The following is a 23,422-nucleotide window of genomic DNA, read 5'->3' on the forward strand; positions in this document are numbered from 1 at the left end:
CGCCAAGCCACACATTTCACGATTCGGGACGCGCAACTATACCGCAGAAACTACCACGCGGATGGTCGTAAATGGCTCTTGGTTATACCACACCACATGCGATCTGATGTCTGTGCGTATTTCCATGCCGACCCACAACATGCTCACGCTGGTGTGTTAAAAACATATCAGCGGATTCGCCAGCGTTACTACTGGCGTGGTATGTACACTTTTGTACGAAAATACATTCGGTCTTGTTCATTATGCCAACGACGAAAGACAGCTGCCCATTCACCCGGATTATTACAGCCTCTACCGTGTCCGGCGCGCCCTTTCGACCACATTGGTATCGATCTATGTGGTCCCCTTCCTTACACTGCCACTGGAAATCGATGGATCATTGTCGCCGTCGACCATCTGACGAGGTATGCTGAAACAGCTCCACTACCTACGGCAGTTGCCCGTGACGTAGCCAATTTCGTTTTGCGATGCTTCGTACTGCGTCACGGGGCACCACGTGAACTAATAAGTGATCGAGGGCGTGTCTTTTTATCCAAAGTTGTACAACCACTCCTTCAGGCATGCCGCACGGTGCACCGCACCTCTACAGCCTACCACCCGCAGACCAACGATCTAACTGAGTGCTTCAACCAAACGCTAGGAGACATGCTCGCCATGTATGTCAATTCCAGCCAATCAAACTGGGATGTCATTCTCCCATTTGTGACCTATGCGTACAACACCGCAACGCAGTCAAACACAGGCTTCTCCCCTTTCTTTCTTCTATATGGGCGCGAGCCATGCTCCACCCTTGACACCATTTTGCCGTATCGTCCCGACGTCTCAGAGTTGAGCCCTCTTTATGAAATTTTGCACCACGCTGAAGAGTGTCGTCAGTTGGCACGATCATTCACCTCGGACAAGCAAGCATTCGAAAAAGACCACCACGACCGCGACCAGCAAGTCGAGACTTTTGCCGTGGGCTCAGTTGTCTGGCTCCGACTGCCCTTCCACTCCCCAGGTCTGTCCGCTAAGTTTGCCCCCAAGTTTCACGGTCCTTATCGCGTCGTCGAACTTCGATCTCCTGTCACATACGTGATTGAGCCGATCACGCCATCTACAGACAGGCGATGCCTTGGTCGTGAGACTGTTCACATGAGTCGTCTCAAGCCATATCACGACCAACTCCTAATCTCGTCACCTTAACTTGCCAGGATGGCTCGTCTTCGTCGCCGGGGTATTGTAGAGAGGAAGAAGAATATGTGCCGCAGTGGGTCACGCCTTTAGCAAGAGGAGCCAAGCGCGAGCGTTTGCCCGATTGCTGTGATTCCTGAGTCCGTTGCTGCCGCCCGCTTTCCACATTAATAGACCTACTGTGCAAGTGCTACATGTGCCGATAAACCCCATTTTACAAGTATGAAATTATACCGACAGAAACTTGTATATCACAATCACGTATGCAAGAGAGTGGGGAAGAAAAAGAAGGTTGCTAAATTGAAAAGCTATAAGCATAGCATGTATGGCTTTAGGCTGGTAGGAGAAAGCATAGCGTAACCACGTTTTCTATATGGTAGGAAAGGGTAATGAGACTGAGAACGGTTGAAGTGAGAGTGAAAAGGAAGGAAAGGATGAAGGTAAAGAATAGCATAGGCATGTACGACAATAGGCAGACAAGAGCAAGTAAGACACATTGAGGTGTACAAAAGGTGGCGGGACCGCAAAGTGACGTTGATAAAGAGTGATTCGTCACTATAAAACTGCACATGCACACCTAAAGGCAAAAGGAGCCAAGCACAAGTGCTATCAACTCAATAATGAGAACGAAAAATACCCATTTATACATATATCGTAAAGAACAAGGGCAGCACTGGCCCACTGCTACTGCTGCGAGCTCCGGTAGCGCGAAGCAGAAAAAGGCGAAAGTGAGAGTACGAACAGCCAGCCGGGCATACTGGCGTTGTTTCTTCGTTCTCTCGCGCTTTCATTAGAATGGCGTAGCCAGTGAAGAAGTATTGCGTCCCGACTTCGTCGTCCAGGACACACACCCGCCACCATGCAGCTGCAGTAAGCACAGCTTGAGGATGGCGTTGAGGCCTCCTCGGTGAGGACGGCGTCAAGGCTTCATGATTGGCTCCGGTCTACTTTAATGGTACCAGTTCAAGACAAGGGACGTCGTCCACATGTTCTTAGCCATGAATGCTGCAGTGAGCACCGGAACCTACACGTATTGCGCGTATCACACCCATGGTCTATCGAGCGGGTCAGTCGACAGTGGGGCTGAGGTCTGGCGTGCCCTCACGCAACTGTCTGAACAGCTCCACCGTTTGGTCTCGGTGAGCTTCGGGGTCCGGCCAGCTGCCTTGACATGTACCACTCTTTTAGAAGTACCGGTATTTTGAGGCTTCCAGGAACACGCCAATTCATTGGTGGGGACTATAATTGCACTCGGTTCTCGTCATGCTGGGGCCAACAGTCACAAATGGCAGGTGACCATCGGTCGTCTTCGGCGGGTGCTGAGGCATGGCACAGGTACGAGGGCATGAAGCACCAGACCTGGTTGGAATAGATCACGAGGCTCATCGCTGTTTTCGGCCAGATGCGGGGCACATGTGTGCTCAACCAATGAACAGCGAGCACGCAGCTCAGGGGCACTTCCTCGAGCCAGCAACTAGAGACGCCAAGTCACCCACGGGCCGTTGGGAATCCTGCCATCGCACCAGCAACGTACACGGCTTCCTCTCTTGTCCAGTGCAGAAAAGGGTCCTCCCGCCAAATTTCCATGACCAGGTCGACGACGCGGTTTTACCATAAGCTCGAAATCAAGCCACTCAAAACTGAACGCAGCCGCTGCCCACGGTTCAGGTTTACGTCGATGAGCTCACGGCTGTGGTGCAGACAAGAGCTCCATGTTCTGCTCGGCATCGGCAATATGCACCAGTCACCCTCCAGCCTTAGTCTGATGCACGCCTGCGTGGCCCCGGTTGCAGTGCGTTGCCTGTCAGTTCACTTGAGTTGTAGATGCAAACTGAAGCCTGGAGCAAGTTCCTTCCCACACTTCCAGTGTTCGATGACTTGCACGCAGACATGATATTGACAGCTGACTACCCCCTGTCTTGTGAAGTTCAGCTCATCATTGACGGCAGCAGCGTAAAGCTCCGCTTTTTGACTACGAGCGTTTACTCGGCCTCAAAGTACCCAATGGGAAGACCACCACTACAGATGTACAGCACTGAGAGAAAACTCAGTGAGCAGCCGGAGCTACACATATCAGCATAACCTGCCTTCCGTCCTAGGTCAAGCTCACGAGGAACGCCACCTTCTTGGCTCATTGATGGCCTTGAGCACCAAGACAGAAGTCTCCTGACTGCCCTACAAAAGATGTCGGATGCAAGTGCTGTGCTAGTCGGCTCATTGTTTTTGCGCCAGCATCCGACATCACGCCAAACAGAAAGAGCGACATCATTACTCAGCCAAAGCGCTTGGAAGAGCGGACCCCATATTCACATTCAGTGGAAACACGCCAAGTTGCCAGTTTCCGTTGTGCGCGGCACGCCTTCAGATGAGGCACCAAAGGTACATGTGCCTTCCATTGCCATGCTCACTGTCAAACTGGGGCCGACTCAGCTGCTGTGAGAGCAATCTCCAGAACTGTCAAGGCCACGTGATCAAGTTCCTCTGAGCGAGAAAGTTCAGTCAGGCAAGTGCAAGAAAGCTTCTGGTTTTCTCAAACCACTGCTCGCCGACGAAGCTCATGATATTCTTGCTCCCATGTAATGGAATTCTTCGAAGAAGTCGAAAAGAAGCCTTGAGAAGCCGTACAGACACTGAAATCTCCTCTAGCGCAGTTCAGGCACCCTCCTTCGAGCATGCCACCTTCGCCATCACCACCACGGCACCATAACAGCCGACCACCAGAAGCACGTGTCGTAGGCCATCAGACGGAGTCTCTGCGTGGTCGAGAGAGCCCAGCAAGCAACCACCAAGGTCGCCCTCCTGAGACATTTCAGAATTTCGAAGAGTGTGCGTTTAGACAACTTTACAGGAAATTTGTATTTGTGGACTATATCCAGAGACCATTTAGCCCGCAACAGCCAAGGCCGATCGCTAGAAAACTCGCTGACACCTAATCAAACCAAATCACTCCGTGGCCGAACCGGCGAACACCCTACAGTCAATGCCGCCCTCCAGAGGGAACTTCTCAGCTCACCTTGTACTGACGCTGCATGGCTGATTGTAAGCAAGCAGGAGCGGGGCTTGGCGACTGGCGCGAGGTCACCAAGCGAAAAGCACTGACCTCCATGAAAGGCTGGATCACGCAATCCCGCTTAACCATACGGGCGCTTGTCAAGCCACCGGAAAGTCCCTTCGGTGTACTGGAAGGTGGCTTTTTCTGGGCGTTTTAGGCGTGTAATGGATATAATATCTCATGGCAGTTGCTGTGATTCTAATTTTCATGCTTTTTCATAATATAACATTTTTGTGGTCATCAAATGCTACACGAAAAGTGACAGACGCGGTAGCGACGATGTTGGAAACGGTGGGGTGCTGTGATCCACAACCAGTGCATACAACAAACCCTACGGCTAGGCATCATTTGGAACGCCGACTAACGCTACACAAAAAATAACACACGCCACTCAAATATGGCGTTGTTCGAGGTATAGCGCATCCAGGACGGGACAGAGAAAAAACACAGAACACATACACGGCGCTAACTTTCAACAACGCGGTGTAATCCGAGAAACCGCAATACTTATACCCAAACATGGCGCGCCACAACCACGTGCTGGAACCAGAAAACTGATCTACTGCAACTCATCAGTAGATCAGTTTTCTGGTTCTAGCACGTAGTTGTGGCGCGCCATGTTTGGGTATAAGTATTGCTGTTTCTCGGATTAACCAGCATTGTTGAAAGTTAGCGCCGTGTATGTGTTCTGTGTTTTCTTCTCTGTGCCGTCGTGGATGCGCTATACCTCGAACAACATGAATAACCAACAAGCCCGCCGTGCAAGCTTAGTCAGATATGGCGCAGTGCTTTTACATAGCACGTTACACCTACTCGTTAGTCAGATTAGAGAAAAAAATTGTCTTGACATTTTTTAGAGAAAAACAGGAAGAAGCGCACTGGTAGCCAGGAGTGCATCGGATTGTCTTTTGTGATTGATTCGGTAAAGAAAACAACGTTGAGGTGACATCGTTTTGAAGATGAGCTTTTGAAATTAAGGTGTTAAAACATGACTGCAAAATTGTCCACGCAAAGTCTCATTTCGTTCAGTTGTCCTCTTTAAGGCGTACAGTTGTCCCTCTTTAAGTTACTCTTCCACTTCTCGTATATTTTAGGCCCCGAACGTGGGAAACTGCATATAAAAAGCACTTTCAAGGCGCCTTTAAAAAATGGACGGTCCAATACTATATTTCCTTCACAGAAAGCGTAAAAAGGAATATAGTTTGGAGGTACTTATGCGTAAAATCTCTTCCTTGTGACATTTACAGTCGATTCACAGAGTTCAGAGCTCTCTACAGGCCAGCATTTCGTTAAAAAAAAAGCCCTCGCGCCCGCAGTGGACGACTGTTCATTGCGGTGGCTTCCGGGACACCAACGACATTTTTCGGTGGCTTCAACCGCGTGCACTTGATGCAAAATCTAGCTCCCCCTTGTATAGATCAGTGGCGAGAAGCAGACAAGTCGAAAGTAAAACTAGGAAGAGCCAGACTCACATATAGGCGTTGTCTCTCTGTTGTCTCTCACTATCAAATAATATATATATATATATATATATATAAATAAATAAATATATATATATATATATATATATATATATATATATATATATATATATATATATATATATATATATATATATATATATGGGATATGGCACAACGGGAGCGTTGTCAACAAGGATAAATATATTTATTTCCCAACAGTTTCGGGAGGGGTCCTCCCTTCATCAGGGGATGAGTTATACTGACATGAACTTCCAAACTTCGTTGCTGCCGCGTCCCTCTCGCCTTAAAAGATGTTTGCGGACGAAGATTAAAGGTAAAGAGCCGACCGACCCATTAACGGGAAACCCTTCCTTTACGCACGTCCCACGCCGACCGACCCATTACGGGGAAACCCTTTCTTTACGCACGCCGTCACGGACCCTCCCGGCACCGCGGCGACAATCTTGGGTGGCCCGACACACGTCGAGAACTGAACAGCACGTGATAAGAACCGTATGTGAACGTACATGGACAGTTGGTTTCGTTCTCAGTGTTGACAGTGGTTCTTCCTCTTTTTTACTTTCTTTCTTTTCTTTCTTTTTCTTTTTCGTCTTTTTTCTCCCCCTTTTTTGTTTTTTTTATTTTTTCCCTTTTTTTAGTTCCCTCTCACTCTCGCAAACATCTTTCAAGACGAGAGGGACGCGGCAGCAACGAAGTTTGGAAGTTCATGTCAGTATAACTCATCCCCTGATGAAGGGAGGACCCCTCCCGAAACGGTTGGGAAATAAATATATTTATCCTTGTTGACAACGCTCCCGTTGTGCCATATCCCATACCTTCACCAAGACTAACTAGGCCATTGAATTATTACTCCCACTATATATATATATATATATATATATTGAAATATTACTCCCACTATATATATGTGTGTGTGTGTGTGTGTGTGTGTGTGTGTGTGTGTGTGTGTGTGTGTGTGTGTGTGTGTGTGTGTGTGTGACGTATGAAGCGATGGTGGGTAGAGGCAGAGAAGGAAGAAGTATGGAATAAACATGGCGTATGAGCCAGGCCATGTCTCCCATTCATCATAGCGTCACACGAGTCGACAGGATGAAGACCTGGCCACCGCTAATCAACCTCACATCATTCACGAAGCCACCGGCAGTACGCCTCAACTGAATATCGACCACAGAAGAGGTGATCCTAGGCGCATACAGTTACCGGCATCATGACAGAACCATCGACTGACCTTCCCATTCCCAAGTACACCGGAGCACCGGACGATGGACCTGTACAGGACTGGTTCAATCTAGTCAAGCTCCACGCTACTACTGAATCATAGTCGGAATGGGAGATGATCACCAACTTCACTGACTACATCTCCGGTGAGGCATTTAAGTTTTACCTGAAACACATATTCGAAAACGACGAATCATGGCAAAAGATCAGAGAAGAGATGATTGCCCGTTTTACCGACTACGACAAGGACTTCCTCATTATCGACCATCTGCACACAACAACAGTTGGCCGTCACAATCCATGCTCATTTCTCAAGAAACATAGCCTTCCACCAGGTTTCTCTTCGCGAAAACTTGTGTTTTCAAAGTCGTTGCGCCAGCACACAACACGAGGCGTTGCTTACCCACCTAAGACACTTCATTGTTCGTCTCGCGTACGTGGTCCACCACCCGCGTTTCAATCACGCGGCTCTTCAATCGCTCCTGACGCTCTCTGTTTGCCTCATAAGGACGCCGCGTTCCCGATAGACGAGCTGACGCACCAGGAAAATACCCTGTCGAGCCATGCTCCTTCCGCACGGGTTCATGCATCACCGTCCGGTGCATACACACTCGACAGTCGAAGCAACACCAAAGACTCAGGCGCATCGAACGTCGCACGCTGCAATGCCCAAGAGCCTCTCATAGTAAACAGGGTAGAAGAAGCTTCGGAAGAACTTTCTATCAAATCTGAAGCATTATATTCACTGCTCGAACTACATGACAACAGCGCACAGACTGCCAGCTGCTGACTGGGCACTACATCAAGTTGTCACGAAAACCACCGCGATGTTCAAGAAGGGACCTCACCGCAATACGTTCCGCAGCAACATCACCAACGCCAGCAAAAGCAAGTCCAAGAATCGCAGACACTCCAACGGATACACCTACAAGGGCGACGACGCAAAGTAAGCCTCTTAAAAGAAACTCAAGACGTGAGAAATCTTCGCATAATGGATCGGTGCCAGGAGCGCATTTGGCGCAAGAGATCAAGACTGTGCCTACGATTACAGCTCCGAAATCACAGAAAACGACAAAAGAGACGAGAAGGCACCATCTACAACGCAGAGACCAAGACATCATTCTGATTTCATTAGCTGCGACCACCGCACACGCAAACTGGAAGCACACCGTCTGATCCCGCCACGACACACAACTCGACGCCTTCAACATACGAACATCAAATGCTACAGGGACTCTCACTCTTGTCCGTTCCTCGCAAGAACTCAACCCATGTCACCACCAGTGCAGATCTCCAGGGTGTGGTTATGCCATCCATAACGCAACAGTCAGCCTCGCCCACCAGAACTCCTGCGTTAACCGGACTGCTGCACTCTCCACTGAAGTCTTAGAAAGTTTACGGAACTCCTCTGAAGCATAGAATCAATTGTGACATTTGCCATTTCTGACTTTTCAACCTCTCCTTGTTTACTTTTTCATAATTGATGCCTTCTTTCGGGGGGAGGGGGATCGTGTGACGTATGAAGCTATGGTTAGTAGAGGCAGAGAAGGAAGAAGTGAGAATAGAATGAACATGGCGTATAAGCCAGGCCACGTCTCCCATTCATCAGAGCGTCATATATATATATATATATATATATATATATATATATATATATATATATATATATATATATATATATATATAACATACAATAATGCCAAACAAAGTATAGGGGAGGTTATTAGACCCAACTTTAAGGAAGGTAATTGTGAAGAATTAAAGTGGGTGAAAAGAAAACTTCTCGTGGGCAGGAACCTGCGACCTTCGAATAACGCGTTCTACGCTCTACCACTGGGCTACCACGGCGGCTGTCCTTCCAGCCACTTTATTGAGTATATATAAGAATTTGAACGCGGGAATGTCAGACAGCGCTAGCAGTAGCCACGGCGGCGAGTGTGACACACTCTTTTATGAGCCTTTCTGGCGTCACGTAGGACGTGAACTTATTACGAGCTGGCAGCTGACCAATAGTCCCTCGTATACCACCTAAGGCACCAAGTCTGCCAGTACGAGGCCCTCGTTAATGAATAAAGAAAAGAAGTGTATACTTAAGGGCTCGTTTTTCCGTGTTTTGACACGATAATATTGAAATGTAACAGAAAATAATGTGAAGGAAATTATAGGGGAGGTTATTAGACCGAATGTAAGGTAAATGTGAAAAAGAAGAATGGGTGAAAAGATAGTTTGCCGTGGGCAGGAACCAAACCGGCGACCTTCGAAAAGATAACTGCCCTCGGCAAGATATCTTTTCACCCACATTCCTTTCTTTACATTCACCTCGCGAGTCGGTCTAATAACCTCTCCTATATTTTTCTTGGCATTATTGTCTGTTAGATTTCATTATCATTGTTTCAAAACACGGAAAAACGAGCCCTTAAATATACACTACTTTTCCTTCTATACGTATACATATATGTAGGGGTTATAGGGAATATAGGGGTTATATGGATAATAGGAAGTATCGCGCTGGCTTTTATATGTAGAAAGGACGATATTTGACACGCACCGAGCGTTTTAACACATACATGTATTATGCACGTGGAAGAGATTGTAAAACTGTGCGGTGTGCACTCGAGAGCCCAAGTATGTCCGAAGGAGACAAGGTTGAGCATCTTCAAATGCATAGACAGAGTCACAATCGCCTCTATATTAGTCTATCTAGCCACAGAAAATTCGTTATCTGTGTACGCAGTAATGGAACACTGCTACACGCTCAAAGCATTCAAGATGCGTCGCATGGCACCAAAGTTCGGTCGGCTGTATAATGTGCCTGCAGTGGCCAGCGCCAATGCCCGCCCGCCAATTGACCTTTCGTCATTGACATGGCAGATTTCATTAGAGGCACTGCTCCACTGATTCAAGTGAGCCGTTTTGGTGGGAATAACTCTCGTGGCAATGACCCCGGGCTACCAACTATCTCTTGGCAGCTCTTCCCTTACACGGTATACGTAGACAATTACCAAGCCGTGCCCCGGTCAGAACCCGCAAGTTGATTTTACTCCAACAGTGAGCAGCAGCAGCGTCTCTACACTTAGTTGACGCCACGCTGATCAAGAACCACGCTCAAACACACCACGCTGATCAGGATATATGTTCAGCATTTGCTGACGGAAGTAAGAGGATTCATCTGTATCGCGCATTTCATTCTCCTTCCCATGCCTCGGTCTAACAGGTGACACCTTCAGGCTTTGAAACCATCGATGGCTGTTCAAACCAGAGCCCTAGCCAGCATTCTACCAACTATTTTTGCGAACTTGATCAGGTCATGGCAAACACGTGCTCCTGCTGGTCGCCGACTCCCTCAAGGTAACTTCCGGAAGCATGCAATTTCCAGCGTCTGACCACAGTTTGACGCCTCCACCTGATCCACATGCGTCACAATATCCTACGCCACAGCGATGTCTCCCTCTACTACCCGTCGATTCCCTCCGTCACCACTTCCGGAAAACTAAGCAGTGTGGCTGATGGGCATGAAATAATTAGATACTATATGCTGCCAAACAATATATTTCCTTCAGCCTTCACGCAACAACAAACATTATGTGTATTTGTCTAGTGTGGCATATGTGGCTCTTGTAAATACTGGGGAATAATTTCGTGAAGAGCCTTAGTTTTGAAGGTCTACTTTAACATAAAGGTCTTTTACTGGAAAAATAAATCGGTGTTCATGGCTCTCGTGGGGACACGTTGTGTACGGTTGGTGTTTGTACTGCTGACGTTTGCTTGTGAGGCAAAATATTCTGTATTGAGTTCACCATTATTCTTCAATGTACGCGCGTTCTGATTTTGGGCATTGATTTTTTGTGTGAGTGGGGTGAAAATGTTGACTTTCCAAGTGTGAGGTGTCAGTACACGTTGAAGTATTGCCCGGACGCTTGGAAAGTGTGCCAAAGGGATTAAGGCATTGCAGTTCTGCAATGCCTTATTTAGCGCATTGAATGTCAATGGTTTTTCTCGAACTTGAAAGGATTCATGCATTAAAATTTTGCCATTGAGTCTTATATGCAAAAAAGTCTTCACGCCATTTTGGCATTTTAGATTATTTCACAGGGTGTGCAGGACATATGCTAAAAAAGGGTAGTATTGTCTGCATTTTATATGGTGGCCAATTACTCGTCATCTAGCTTCCATTTATTATCCTTTACACAAATGGATCTGTATGATTTTCTTCACAGCTTATGGAGGAACCAGCAAGAGACAGCAACCGCTATGACGTCTTGACGCCAACCATAATCAAGCCTTGCTTGGATGGGGATAAAAGCAAGCAGCAGGAGCACCTCTTCCAACTTCCCTCGGCAGACCCTGCTTACGAGGTTTTCTCTGTCTTCTGATTAAAACTAAGTGGTCGTGCATGCCTTATGCTTAGAACGCCTCATCATCGCGTAGAAGATTATATTGTGCCCTTCAATGTTTTCTGCCATTTGAAAGATTATGCGATGATTCTCCTGGCAACTTCTGTAAGTACCTATACGTCGAGACAAGTTGATTCATTTGGGAATACTGTCAACTCTCTTGGGACACTACTTACAAAGAAGACAAGTTGCATCAAAGAAAATAACAACATTCACAAATACACAAATACAGGATACATCAAGGTCAAATGGTATGCTAGTGCAAATACTCATTCCAGGTCTGTTAGAACATAGACAAATTGTTCTGCTCCACAACGCACATAGCCAATTCACTCTATATTTCGTTTACGTTACGAAAGGAGTATCTGACTGTATCGCTGTGAGTGCTAGACACTTGTATCACCCTATCAGGGTTAGTTATAGGTGTTGGCAAATCACTAATGAGTGCGCGAGATGTATGTGCCCTGTTGTTGGCAGTGAAGAAGAATAAAAAGAAGAGAGACCCTCGTGCAGTTTAGCATGTGTGGCGGTTGTAGCCTGTGTGGCTTTGAGAGTTTCTTGTGAGTTTGGTAAATTATTCTTCTACTACAACGACTCGTGTTCTTCAAGGATGCTGTGAAGACAACATTTCAGAAGTCGGATGGTAATCCAGCTGGTACCGGATGAGTGAATGTGAGTTCGATCAATGCTAGGAACTGGTTAACCCTGAATAAAACGCACCGACGAACGAGTCAACCCGATTGGTGATGGAAACGCGGACTCCGATCACGGAGACAAGATCACAGCTTTTGAACTACTACAGTCTATTCAGAAAAATGATCAACTGCGAGCGACCCTGCTGGCACGACTGGTCTTGGGCGGTGTGGCCCAGTGCCAACGTTCTAGGTGATCACTGACTTTAGCCGCATCATCAGTCCCTTCTACGGCTCCGAAGACGCTCCTTCAGCGCACAAGTGGATTTAGAATATACGCAAAATGTCGGATCTGCATGGGTGGCAAGCTGCTTACACGCTGGGAACAGCAAAGGCCCGATTGGTTCAAGTTGCCAAGAGCTGATACTCTTCGTGCTGCTTCAAAATCACATCGTGCAAAGAATTTGAGCAACGTTTCTGTCGGATCTTTGGAAGCCAGACGTGCGTTGCGTCAAGACGGCGCTGGGTGCAAAAGCGCGTGCAGCAGTGTACCGATAGCAACACTGCCTACTTCCACACCAAGGTGCCTTTTTGCCACAAACTCAGCCTGGACTTTATTGATACGCAAGAGCAGGTTCTCTCGGAATCGCGGTAGGATGCATGACGATGTCGACGACCTACTGCACGACATCTTGGAGCTGGAACGCATCGAATCGGAACGACATAATATTTTCAGCACACGCAACCGAAACCTTTATTCACCATCAGGTTCGGAAACGCTGCTGGCCGCTACCATGGCAAAATATTCGACATCCAACGCGAATTAAAGAAAATAGCCACGCGAGCCATTACCACCCGTCAACCAACACGTCACATCGGAGACTGATGTCTACGCGACAGGCCGTCGTCTGCTCTTTACAGAAAGCGGCCCGGCGGAAACAGACGATGCCCTGGGTCTACAAGAACAAGAAGGCGCGCCTGCGGCGTCCACCAAAACACGCGTAGACCCGCTTTTGAAACAAGCCCCGCCATGCGCCCAGACTTCCGGCCATTGTAGAGCACTGACAATGACGATGGGTGAAGATCCGAAGTCCACGATGTCTACTGGAGAATTATGAAAGCAAAAGACGAGAAAGAAGCTGAAGCTAAGAGTTAAAAAAGCAGATGAACTCCCAAATTGGTAGTGTTGGAAAAGAGCGCAAGGTGGATGGAGTGAACGCAAAACACCTAACGGAGAAAGAAGCAACAGTAAAAGGCACTCAAGAACGGAAGTAAAAGGAAGAAGAAGAAGCAGACCAGATACAGAAGGGGACAATTAAAGAGAAGCGGGAGGAGGGCGAGGTTTCAAAGGATGAAATGCCGAAAGGCCAGTCGAGCCCACGTGACACCAAGGACATGGGAAGTGCCACAGACAATCTGAAGGTAGAATCACCGCAGACAAGCCAAAAGCTGAAGGGCAAGCTGGACGAAGCATCGAAGTCAAAGCCTAGGCAAGAAGACACCAGCATCGCGCGTGTTGTGCTTTTCTTCAAGGTCAAGCTAGTCAACATGGCCGGAAAATACGAGATTTTCTTGAAAGTTTCACGCTACGAACTGTCGAAAATCTGCGTGTCATGAATAACATAACACGTTAGTTTATATAGGTAGCTATTTTCTTGTATATTAGTTACTTTCTAGTTTATCTTGTTTTTAACGTGTATGATTCAGAATGTAGTTTAATAGAATCATCAAGTGTTTGCACAAAAAGCAATTAGGTAACATTGCCAAAGGAACCACAACAAGGACGTTAAGCCGTTTCAGGATGGCTAAATGTTGGCAAAAAACTAGTGCGCCCACGAGATGCCTCTGCCGTGTGGTAGGCAGTGGAGAAGAAGAAGAAGAAGAGAGACTCTCGTGCAGTTTAGCCTGTGTAGCGTTTGTAGTCTCCGTGGCTTTCAAAGTTTCTTTTAATTTTAGTCGAAAATTCTTCTAATACAACTCGTCTTCTTCGAGGACACCACGAAGGCAAATTTGGGATCAACTTTCCTAGTGACAATCAATTGGCTGCCTGGCTAAAGTATTTTAGTGTTTGTTGTTTTTAAAATCTGCCGTTTTGAAGGACTTTTTCTCTGCGAATTTGTAACTGATGCACGTCATAAGAATGGAACATTTGTGTAACTGAATCAGTCATGCAATAGCTGGAGCATATAAATTGCACCGCGAACTTGTGAACGTACCTTTATTCCACCCACACGTACTGAAATTGTAGCCCTACATAGGTTTTGTAAGCAATAAGTCTCACAATGGCTGTTGCACCCTTTAGTTGTAATAGCGAAGCTTTTATTAGCTAACCTGGTGACTTTTTGGCGTATCTATCTCTCTATTTATATATCTATCTATCCATCTATCTATCTATCTATCTATCTATCTATCTATCTATCTATCTATCTATCTATCTATCTATCTATCTATCTATCTATCTAGCCGGCTATGACGTATAGCTTTTCAGGCCGTTTAGATAAAGACATCGATACCAAAATTGATTTAGCATACCATGAATGTATGACAATCATACGTGGCTAGTCTTAACATGAAAATCGTGATATGTAAGTTATGAATGTCATGATTTTTATTTCATAGTCTTGCTGCTCTAGCGATGGTCTCATTCGTATGACTTATTGCAAAACTCGCATGATATGACAAGACCGCATGGCGAGCATAAGTGGCAGGCACTAACGTGGAAACTATAACATGCATGTCTAGTAAGTCATGACTATACACCACGCTAATGGTGTGCTCGTGGTCGTTTCATTAGCTTTATAAATACCAAATTTGGTATTACGGGACGTGGATTTTCGATGAAGGTATATGACTGGTGCAAAGATAATAATCTTGAGATGCATGTTATGTAAGATCATAACAACATGCCACACTCATGTCGCGCTCACGGCTGATTCGCTAGCTTCGTATACCACAAATTTGGTATTACATGACGTGGATTGCCGACGAAGGTAAATAACAGGTGCAAACATGATAATCATAATATGGGTGTAATGTAAAACATGACTACTTTCTTGGTCTATAGCGCGCTCGTGGCCGTTTCGCTCGTTTCGCTAGCTTCACATGCATGGCAATTTGCTATTTCGTAACGTGAATGAACCGCGAACACAAATGTCAGGCGAAAACATAAGCAGGAATTGGAAGTGATGTACGGCTTAATTTGCGTCCGCCTGGTAACGTAGTGCTGATTTTAAAGTCACATATTAAACTTCCTCATTCGTGTTTCGCATATCATCGATTCCCACCCTACGTGGGATCCACAAATTTTTCAGAGGAAACATAGCCTCCAAATTTGTGCTTTCAAAGAAAGAATATTTATGCGCATGCTCAAGGTTAAATTACGCGTGATCTTTGATCTGAGACACCTAAACTGGGTATTACTTAGGCTCTTGTTTAAAATATGATGTCAGGGCATCAAAATACGTGGGTAACAAGTAGTAGACTTGACAGCGCTTACTCTATAAACTGATGATTTCTAAACCAGATAAAGTTTGTATAGCAGATACACGATTCCTGGCGCATGCGTTTTAAATGAACTTATATCTGGCTTTCCACAAGGTATAAGCCCCACGTGTCTGGGCAAAAAACACGTACTACTCATGATGTATCGCCATTGCAGCTTGACTAACGAGGTCATGTCCCCTCGCTGGGCTTTTCCTTTATTCAGGTATTCCTTATGTCTAAAAAATAATGTAGCTTTCGTTAAGCTCAGAATAACATCCGCAGATTTCACAATCAGTAGCAAGATTAGTGTTGTTTGACGCCTTTGGAGCTGCGAGCCGATTATTCGCGCATCTTGCACAGTGAGTGACGTACACTTTACGAGAAAAAAAACTGTATTATGTCGGCCATTGTTCTTATGCATTTATAAACTGGTTTCGGTGTTACAGGGAGCAAACCCTCAATTCTGCGTGCACATCGACGCGCCGACATACACTTGCCAGCCTTTGTTCTCCCCGGAAACATCATCACTTCTACGCTGTCTTTGCTGCCAACATGTTTAAAGTTGTGCGCTAACTTGTGAACGTAGGTTACAACAGCTATTTTCCTACAATTCTTTGACTACAATATGGCTCATTGTTCTCTGCTCTTTATTTCTGTGGCTAGAATTGTCCCTACTAAAAAAATTATTTGCATGAGGTAACCCCACTTCACAAGTTTTTCCAGCTGATCACCACTGATACTGCCACTTGTTAGATGAGCACGTGGTTTTTGGAACTTGGTTATGAGACAAAACTTGACGATTCTCCTCTTTATAAACTTACATTGCCTGGAAGCGTAATCTAGCACTGGTTTAGGAGTTCTTGGGTGGTAACAGCAGCAACGCTTTTATAAATGAGCAGCAACTTGAAATAAAGATTCACCTCGTTACTTTAAGGCAGTTTTTTTGGCAAAATTAAGCCCCATGATGTTCTTCCTAACACGTACTGAAATCCTGGAATGAATATTTCGTTGACAACTTGCAAGCACAGCATTGACGTAATTGAGCGGCCATTCTTGGGCCTTGCCCGTGCCCCTGTTTTTATTAGAAGTGTTGGCCAGTGAACTTGTCGTCGTTGACATAGAAGAGGTGACTTGGGGTGGTGCCATCACCGCCCATCGTTGTTAGCAGTCGGCCGGATTGTTTTTCGACAAGGTGCATAGGAGGAAGCAGTGACATGCGCCGGTGTCAACACGGCTGTGTTGCCAGCATATGTCAAATTGGTGTGCCTCTCTAGTGCGTTGACTCTGGATGGGCAGCGTTGATAAAATGGTGAACGGTGACGTCGACGGGGAGGTGGAGAAACGCTCCTTTGAGTTGTGGCAACCAGACGTTTCTCGAGTCTATCGCAATACTGAGCGACGGCAAACGCTGTTCATGCTGGATCGGACCGGTTTTTTAAGGAAGGGTTGACGGCGTGTGATGCTGAAGTCGTAATTGCAGTTGCAACCACTAGAAGAGGTTTGGCAAGTAATTCCATAACCTTGTCAGCCAATGTGGCAAGCTCTGACACATTTTTGGTTAAAGCAGTTGCCAGCATCATCTGGACTTGGGCAAGCAAGCAAGCACTGAAGGAATAGCTCATGGACGAACGTGCTGCCCATGGAGAAAGCGCGTGAACCGTTAATGCTACGTAATCGATTCAGTGGCTGGCTTAGTTGTGATTGCCGAGTTGTTCGACTGAGAGTAGCTGTTGCAGCCATGTGCGTTCCGAGAGAGCTGTGTGGTCCAGTGCAGCGGCCTTCATCATGTCATTAGGTGACACTGGTAGGTCATGGAAGAAGTAGGTAGGTCATGCAGCAGTATGAGAAATCTCGTTGATAGTGGCTGCTGCAAGTGCTTCAACCAAAAAGAGGAACTTGCGAGTCTGAAATGTTCTCCATGGGAGATTGAAATGAGCCTCTTCTTGGCTGAACCACACCGTGCGGTGCTCCCGTTCGTTGCCGTTGGTTGACATCGCTCCACATCTTTTCCTCGTAATGCACGTTATCATCATGCAAAGATTGCTACTTGATCAGACATACACCTGTTGTGAAGAACACTTAAAAAATGACTCAACGCTTCACTCTAACTCCGAAGCCGAGACACCCCCTTTTTCTTTGTTTTCTGCGCCCCCCACACTATCCAGGTGGTTGCGCCTTGCGAGATCACGCCTGACTTCTCCACTTACCGTGCAATCACGTGGATGTTGGTGAAGCTACAAAACATTCACTTTTTTTCGAGGGAAATCTGTTTTATGTGTGAATAGAAGCGATTAGCATACCTGATGATATGTTTATATATAAAAAATGAGCTGTTGAATTTTCTTTTCAAATTTCCTAAAATATTTTGCTAAAATACTTTGCAAATAATGCCTAATGCTTTCAAGAGTAGGGGCCCTGAAACAATAACTGATTCCTACTGCAACCGTAGTAATAACCATCTTGTAATCAGGAATACCACCCTCAATGATAACACTAAATGCACTTACGTTTTCTGACATAAGTGCCAATTCCAATATTGACCACATTGTTGACGTTATTGTTGTGTCTTCTTGCACAACTTGATTTTGTTTGCGCATGTACGCAACTTCTGATACCTTTTTTTTACCCCAGACGAATCGGAGCCAACAAAACAACATAGGTTTTCCTAATGTCAGCTGTGAGGATTAAAATCACCGGTGATTGTTAGTCTTTGCTTTGCCATTGGCTCACTCATGGGCGCTGAGATTTTAGCATGAAGGTGTTTATTACGGGGTCTATCACGACTCCGTGACTTATTGCCGTCACGTATATGACGTTGCAAAATACTTTCTAGCTGATTGCAAAGGAAAAAAAGTGCCGCCACCACCCCGAAGGGCATCGTGAGGAAACGTGAATGCATTGCGTAGCATCTATAACGGTATTTTGTACGGGAGAACCCCGCGTTAGAAGAATGATGTTTTCTTTTGTCTTACTTCATGCAGCCTATAAATAGCACCATTCACTGCCCGTGGCGTTTTTCTGTCACGAGAAACGCGGTATGTGTTTCCAGCTCTAGTAGCTTGTGTGCACGGTTAAAATGTTGTATGGAGTGAACAAAACAGCGTTCTCGGCTCGGCTTTGGCGTTTCACAGCAGCGTCTTGGGCACACATTTCCATATATTCTCGAGAGGTGCCCAGCCAGCGAACAGTCAAGAGTAGGGCGCACGCTGATGGGAAAGTGAGGCGCAGGCAGGAGAGAGAGCGAACAGCGAGCGAAGGAGTGGCGAGGCACATCAACTACCCTCTCCTACACACTTTTGCACCACACGCTGTGGTTGCTGGGGACAAGAATAAGCGTGCCTATCCGCAGCTGTTGCTATTGGCTAGGGAGTGAGAGTGGAGAGATAACACCGGCCCGAGCGCAGACGCCGCCGGATGCCTGACGTAGCCCGACTAGCAAATATATTCGCATATAAAAACGGGGACGAAAAGTTCTGCATCAGGACCTCGAACCAGTGACCTCGCGTTACTCAGCGTGCGATGTTAACCACTAAGCCGCAGTGAGATCTTTGTGCACCATGCGAATGGCAAGTCATTTTATATACACCATTTACCGATGGCGGTCATCAAAGCAAGGCTGTTCAGTGCGTTTTCGTAATAAGTAGTGACATGGCACGACAAGCGCTCGTTCTAAAGACTCCTGTACTGCGCTAACCCACGCATCGATGCGTCTGTGTTTATCCACATGGCATGTTCAAAGAGCATATAGATATTATATAGCGTAGCGGCTCGCTCACGCATGCGCTTATCACGAGATTCGGGCGCTCTCTACCTTTTGTGCTTTTACTGCAAGTTTGCTTTAGAAATTCAGAAGTTAGAGAAAGAAGCTTCACTTGGCTCGCTGCCACGGCCGCGCTTACGAATTTTGTGCGCTGTTTACACCCGAAGAAGTAAGCATTGTGACCGTTCGCACTCGTTCAGATTGTTGTGATTGGAGGGTTATGTCTAGAGCAGAGCCATCCAAGGGTCAGGGTGAAGACGAACCGAGGAGGCGGGGCTGAAAACTGGAACGTTTATTTAGAGTCTTTACATGATTAGGTAGCGTGATACTACATGACGAAAGGAAAAGCGCGCCCGAGCGTCTCTGCGCTCGCGTTTAATACCCTCCATCTGCCCTGGATTCCTTGCAAGGGAATACAAGTCCACGACCATCCAATGGATCGTCGTTTTCGACTCCGCTCACGAAGAGGCGAAGTCGCAAACTCCCCACAGGGAAGGGGTAAAGGCATGCACAGTCCGTCGCACAAGGAGGGGGCAGTGTTACACAATACGATAGGTGACAGCACTGCACAGCTTGCACGGTGCAAGGACAAGGAGCACCCCCACGCTCAGAGTCGACCCATCCGGTTGGCCAGATACAAGGTTGACTCATCAAGGAGGCACTGCTGTCGGGCAGTCTGTGGTGTGCAGAAAATGAAGACTCAAAAGGCCCTCTAAATGCGAGGAACGTCACTGAAGATAGTTCTCCGGCACTCGGCTCATCGTCAGGTGCATTCCGACGACTCCAGCACCATAGACAGGACCAGTCTTTTAGGCAGCCCAGACAACAAACCAGCCCTTTCCAGGTAATTCGTCGGCCGTGTGGGCCCAACGGGCTTGAGGCGAGCCGACGGACCTAAAGAATTTGCTGTGCTGTCGCTTTCTGGACCCTCGAGAAGCGTGGCAAAGCCAAACTTGTTTCACGCGTCCGAGCGGTGCCAGGACAAGGGGGCCAATCACAACAGCTCGTCCGCCGCCAGAAAAACGACTCATAGATGGGCAGCCTAACACTACACCTACAAGATGCCTGGCAGTGCACGAGCTCTGCAACACTAGTGGTTCGTGTTTTTTCGCTTGCCCTAATGTAATCATCAGGGCTGTCAGTAGTGCTCTCTGTGTGAACCGGGTCCTCACAGGTGGAAGGCTGGGACTGATATCAGTGATTGAATCCCAACAGTACCGAAGAAGCGGGAAGGCGGCACACAACCCCTCCCGATATATGCCATGCTAGTGAATTCTTTGCTAAAATCTTATACCTCAACCCATTATAGGCAGAGCACCAGCCACCCTATATAATGTCGACGGAACAGCCCTAAACAAAACAATATGGTAGTGCCCCTAACGTTTTCAGGAATTTTGCCCTCATTCCATCTCCTTCAAGCCGTATGTCACCTAGCTTTGAGGGAAAGGGCGAGTGAGAAGAGAGTCAAGATCATTTAACAAATATCTCTCAATGCTTGGCCTCGCCAGACTTGGTGTTAAGGCGTACGACATCGTAAAAGTCTCCCCCCTAAAAAAGCGATAAAAAACATGGAACGACATAGCAAATTGAACACTGGCTGTCGTAAGTAAATTTAAGTTCACTGGCTCCCTATAACAGGAAACCTCCGCAACTATCCAAACATCACAGAATGAAGATTTTGTGACGACAACAATGCATTCTTCTCCTGCGGTTTTCCAGGACGTCTCCACATGCCACCATTTCAGAGGAGCTCTGGGAGGACGCGCTTTCCACAATTGTCGAAGCGTCGTAGTTTGACAGAGGGACAAAGCGCTAACCTGTCTGGGACACTCAGTGGCCAGGACCCTTGTTCTGCGGCACCCAAATGACACCCAGGCATACTGACGTTTTAGCTTCCCCAATGTACGGCTCTCGTTCAAGCGGTCACTCTTTCGCCAAGGTGGGGGACGGCATTTGTCATTACTCTCGTCTACGAGCCATTTCCCATTGCTTCCCCGACTAGTCGCCTAGCTTCCCCGACTTTTCGGCCCGAGACCACGGCAGCCACGTCGGCATTTTAACTTCTTTGAAATGCTTTTCTTCGTTACGTGCTTTTTGCCAAAACTCATTCTCAGTGGATGTTACGATCTGTGACTTCCAGCGTGCCTTTGCGAGATCGTCGGCCTGACCTTCGATAGTTTTTCCTTGGGCCTTTTCCCGATCTCAAAATGTGCCCTAACATTGTGCCTAATCTGCTGAGAGTCCAAGGCAGGGCGTTTGCGTTTACCTACCTCAGCCAGCTAGTGCCAACTTCGACCTGTCACTCTTGTCTTTCATTTTGCTGGCCCTTTTGCCTTTCAGGGGGCACAGAGCGCTCGCATCCTCACTACTAGAACCCACAAGCACGCTGCTTTTGACACCTTCCAAAAGTACAGGCGGCTCAACAAGCTTATCCTCAGCATTCCATGGTGTCTGCACTTTAGACACAAGGGTGCAACATACGCATTCGAAGCTAGCCGGCTCACATTCCACGTGTCGGAATCGATCTATGCTGTGGATAGCCCCTTTTCCTTACCCTTCACTTTCGGCCTTTTGCTCCTTTGGACGGGCTTCCATATCTCGTGTCATGCGAAGCGGCTTTTCCTCCCGCCCCATGTGAACAGCCTCACCGTGTGGACTAGCACAGTCAACCCGCCCCTCGTTCATCTTTCTGCTCCCCAATTTTTAGGAGTGAACTGACAAGCCGTCGGATGTGCCACAGCTTTTGCCGAACCATCACGAAAATAATGGCCTTTGAAAAGCTCATACGAGTCATTCGAAAGATGGACATCTTGCTTTGACAGGCTCTGTGACAAAGCAGAATCATTTGCAAGTAGTCTGAGCAGTCCCTCACTTACTATGTGGGCTGACAGTGAGCGCACACTTTTCTCTTTTACTCTCGTTTCTTGAGACTCCGATGTCTCGTCACCCACGCATTCGTCGTGTTAAGCCACCGGATCATTACATTTTTCTATTAGCGGAAATTTTCGCCTGTTCACCAAAGAGAGAGCCCTCTTACGCCTTAGGCAGCTGACGCAATGTAACCAGGCTCTTGGCAACGACAGCATGCGAGTGACTTTCCGGCCTTAAACGCTTTCTGTCTCTCTTTTGCTTTGCGAAGCGCCTCACCTTCTATTGCCCTTCAGCAAACCTCATGTAGCGCTGCGTAAAAGTCCGGTTTGCGACTTGCCTCTCGTTTCACCTCCTTCTGTCTTCTCGCTTCGTGTACTCGTTCATACCCCTTTCTTATTGCCTCAAGCTCTCGCTCCAACTTTTGCACTATCTTCCTGTGTTCTTCCTTTCTTTTTGCTTCCCCTAATTCTTTTTCTCTTTCTTTCTCTCTGTCTTGTTGGTCGGCGAAAATTAAATTCTCGTAGTGCCCGTTATATTCGCGTTTATTTACATGATTAATTTGTACGTGGACGTTAGGCAGGGTCGGAGGGAGACGAAGTGGAAGAATGTGTTAGAAATAAAGAAGATGGCTAACACCCCAGCCTAGTGCAACTATGTATCATTACAAATCGGTGCAGCCGACAGGATACTTTCTGTGTGGGCATTCAAGATGTGGGTGGACTTCACCATTGGAGCAAATCAACGCGGTGGCATCCGAATCTTAACTGTAACGCCTCAAGATGAAGAGGAGCTAGCTCTTCCAGAAGCAGTGAGCACTGACGCAATTGTTTCCTATATAAGCACTAAAATGAAGCTCACTCCAGACCATTTACTTGCTAAAAGAACGGTGAGGATCAGCATGAAACTTCAGGACTATGATAATTGCGTACTGACTCCAGTAAGAAACGTCGCGAAGCCTCCTACTGCTGTTTCGCCTGACAAATCCGTCGAGCTGATCAACAAGTTTCTTGAACTGCACCTAGAACAGAATAGGCAGCAAAATGATTTAATGCTCTTGCTTGTAAACGCGACGGAAAGATTAAGTAGACCGAGTCGCGAACACGTGAAGCCAGACATGTTTGACGGAGAGTCTAGTAGTCCCGAGTCCTGGCTCACGTTTTACGAGTATGCATGCAATGAAAACTACTGGCACAGTGACGAAGAAAAAGTGAAAAACATGCGACTATTCCTATCGGGCATAGCAAAGAGTTGGTACGAATGGCGTCTCAACGCTCACAGCAAGAAACCATGAATAGAGTGGATAGCAAGCTTTCTGAGCTCCTTCAGTGAGAACAAGGTGTTGCTATGGGACAAAG

At 46.9% G+C, this 23,422-nt stretch overlaps 1 protein-coding gene across 7 annotated transcripts in view; it reads left to right on the top strand.

Moving 5' to 3' along the window:
• LOC119170521 (polyamine-transporting ATPase 13A3) overlaps positions 1-23,422 on the top strand; it is a 1,084,416-nt gene that overhangs the window by 564,942 nt on the left and 496,052 nt on the right. For all 7 annotated transcript variants that reach the window (XR_012894535.1, XR_012894534.1, XM_075890967.1 and 4 more), the window contains one exon: positions 11,145-11,282. Coding sequence is in view for 5 of the 7 variants with exons in the window: in XM_075890967.1 (XP_075747082.1) it covers positions 11,145-11,282 (138 nt within the window). In the remaining 2 variants the exon portion in view is untranslated. The remainder of the gene's footprint in view (positions 1-11,144; positions 11,283-23,422) is intronic.

This window comes from Rhipicephalus microplus, chromosome 3 (genome assembly GCF_043290135.1).
Source record: "Rhipicephalus microplus isolate Deutch F79 chromosome 3, USDA_Rmic, whole genome shotgun sequence".
In the NCBI taxonomy this organism is placed as follows: domain Eukaryota; kingdom Metazoa; phylum Arthropoda; class Arachnida; order Ixodida; family Ixodidae; genus Rhipicephalus; species Rhipicephalus microplus.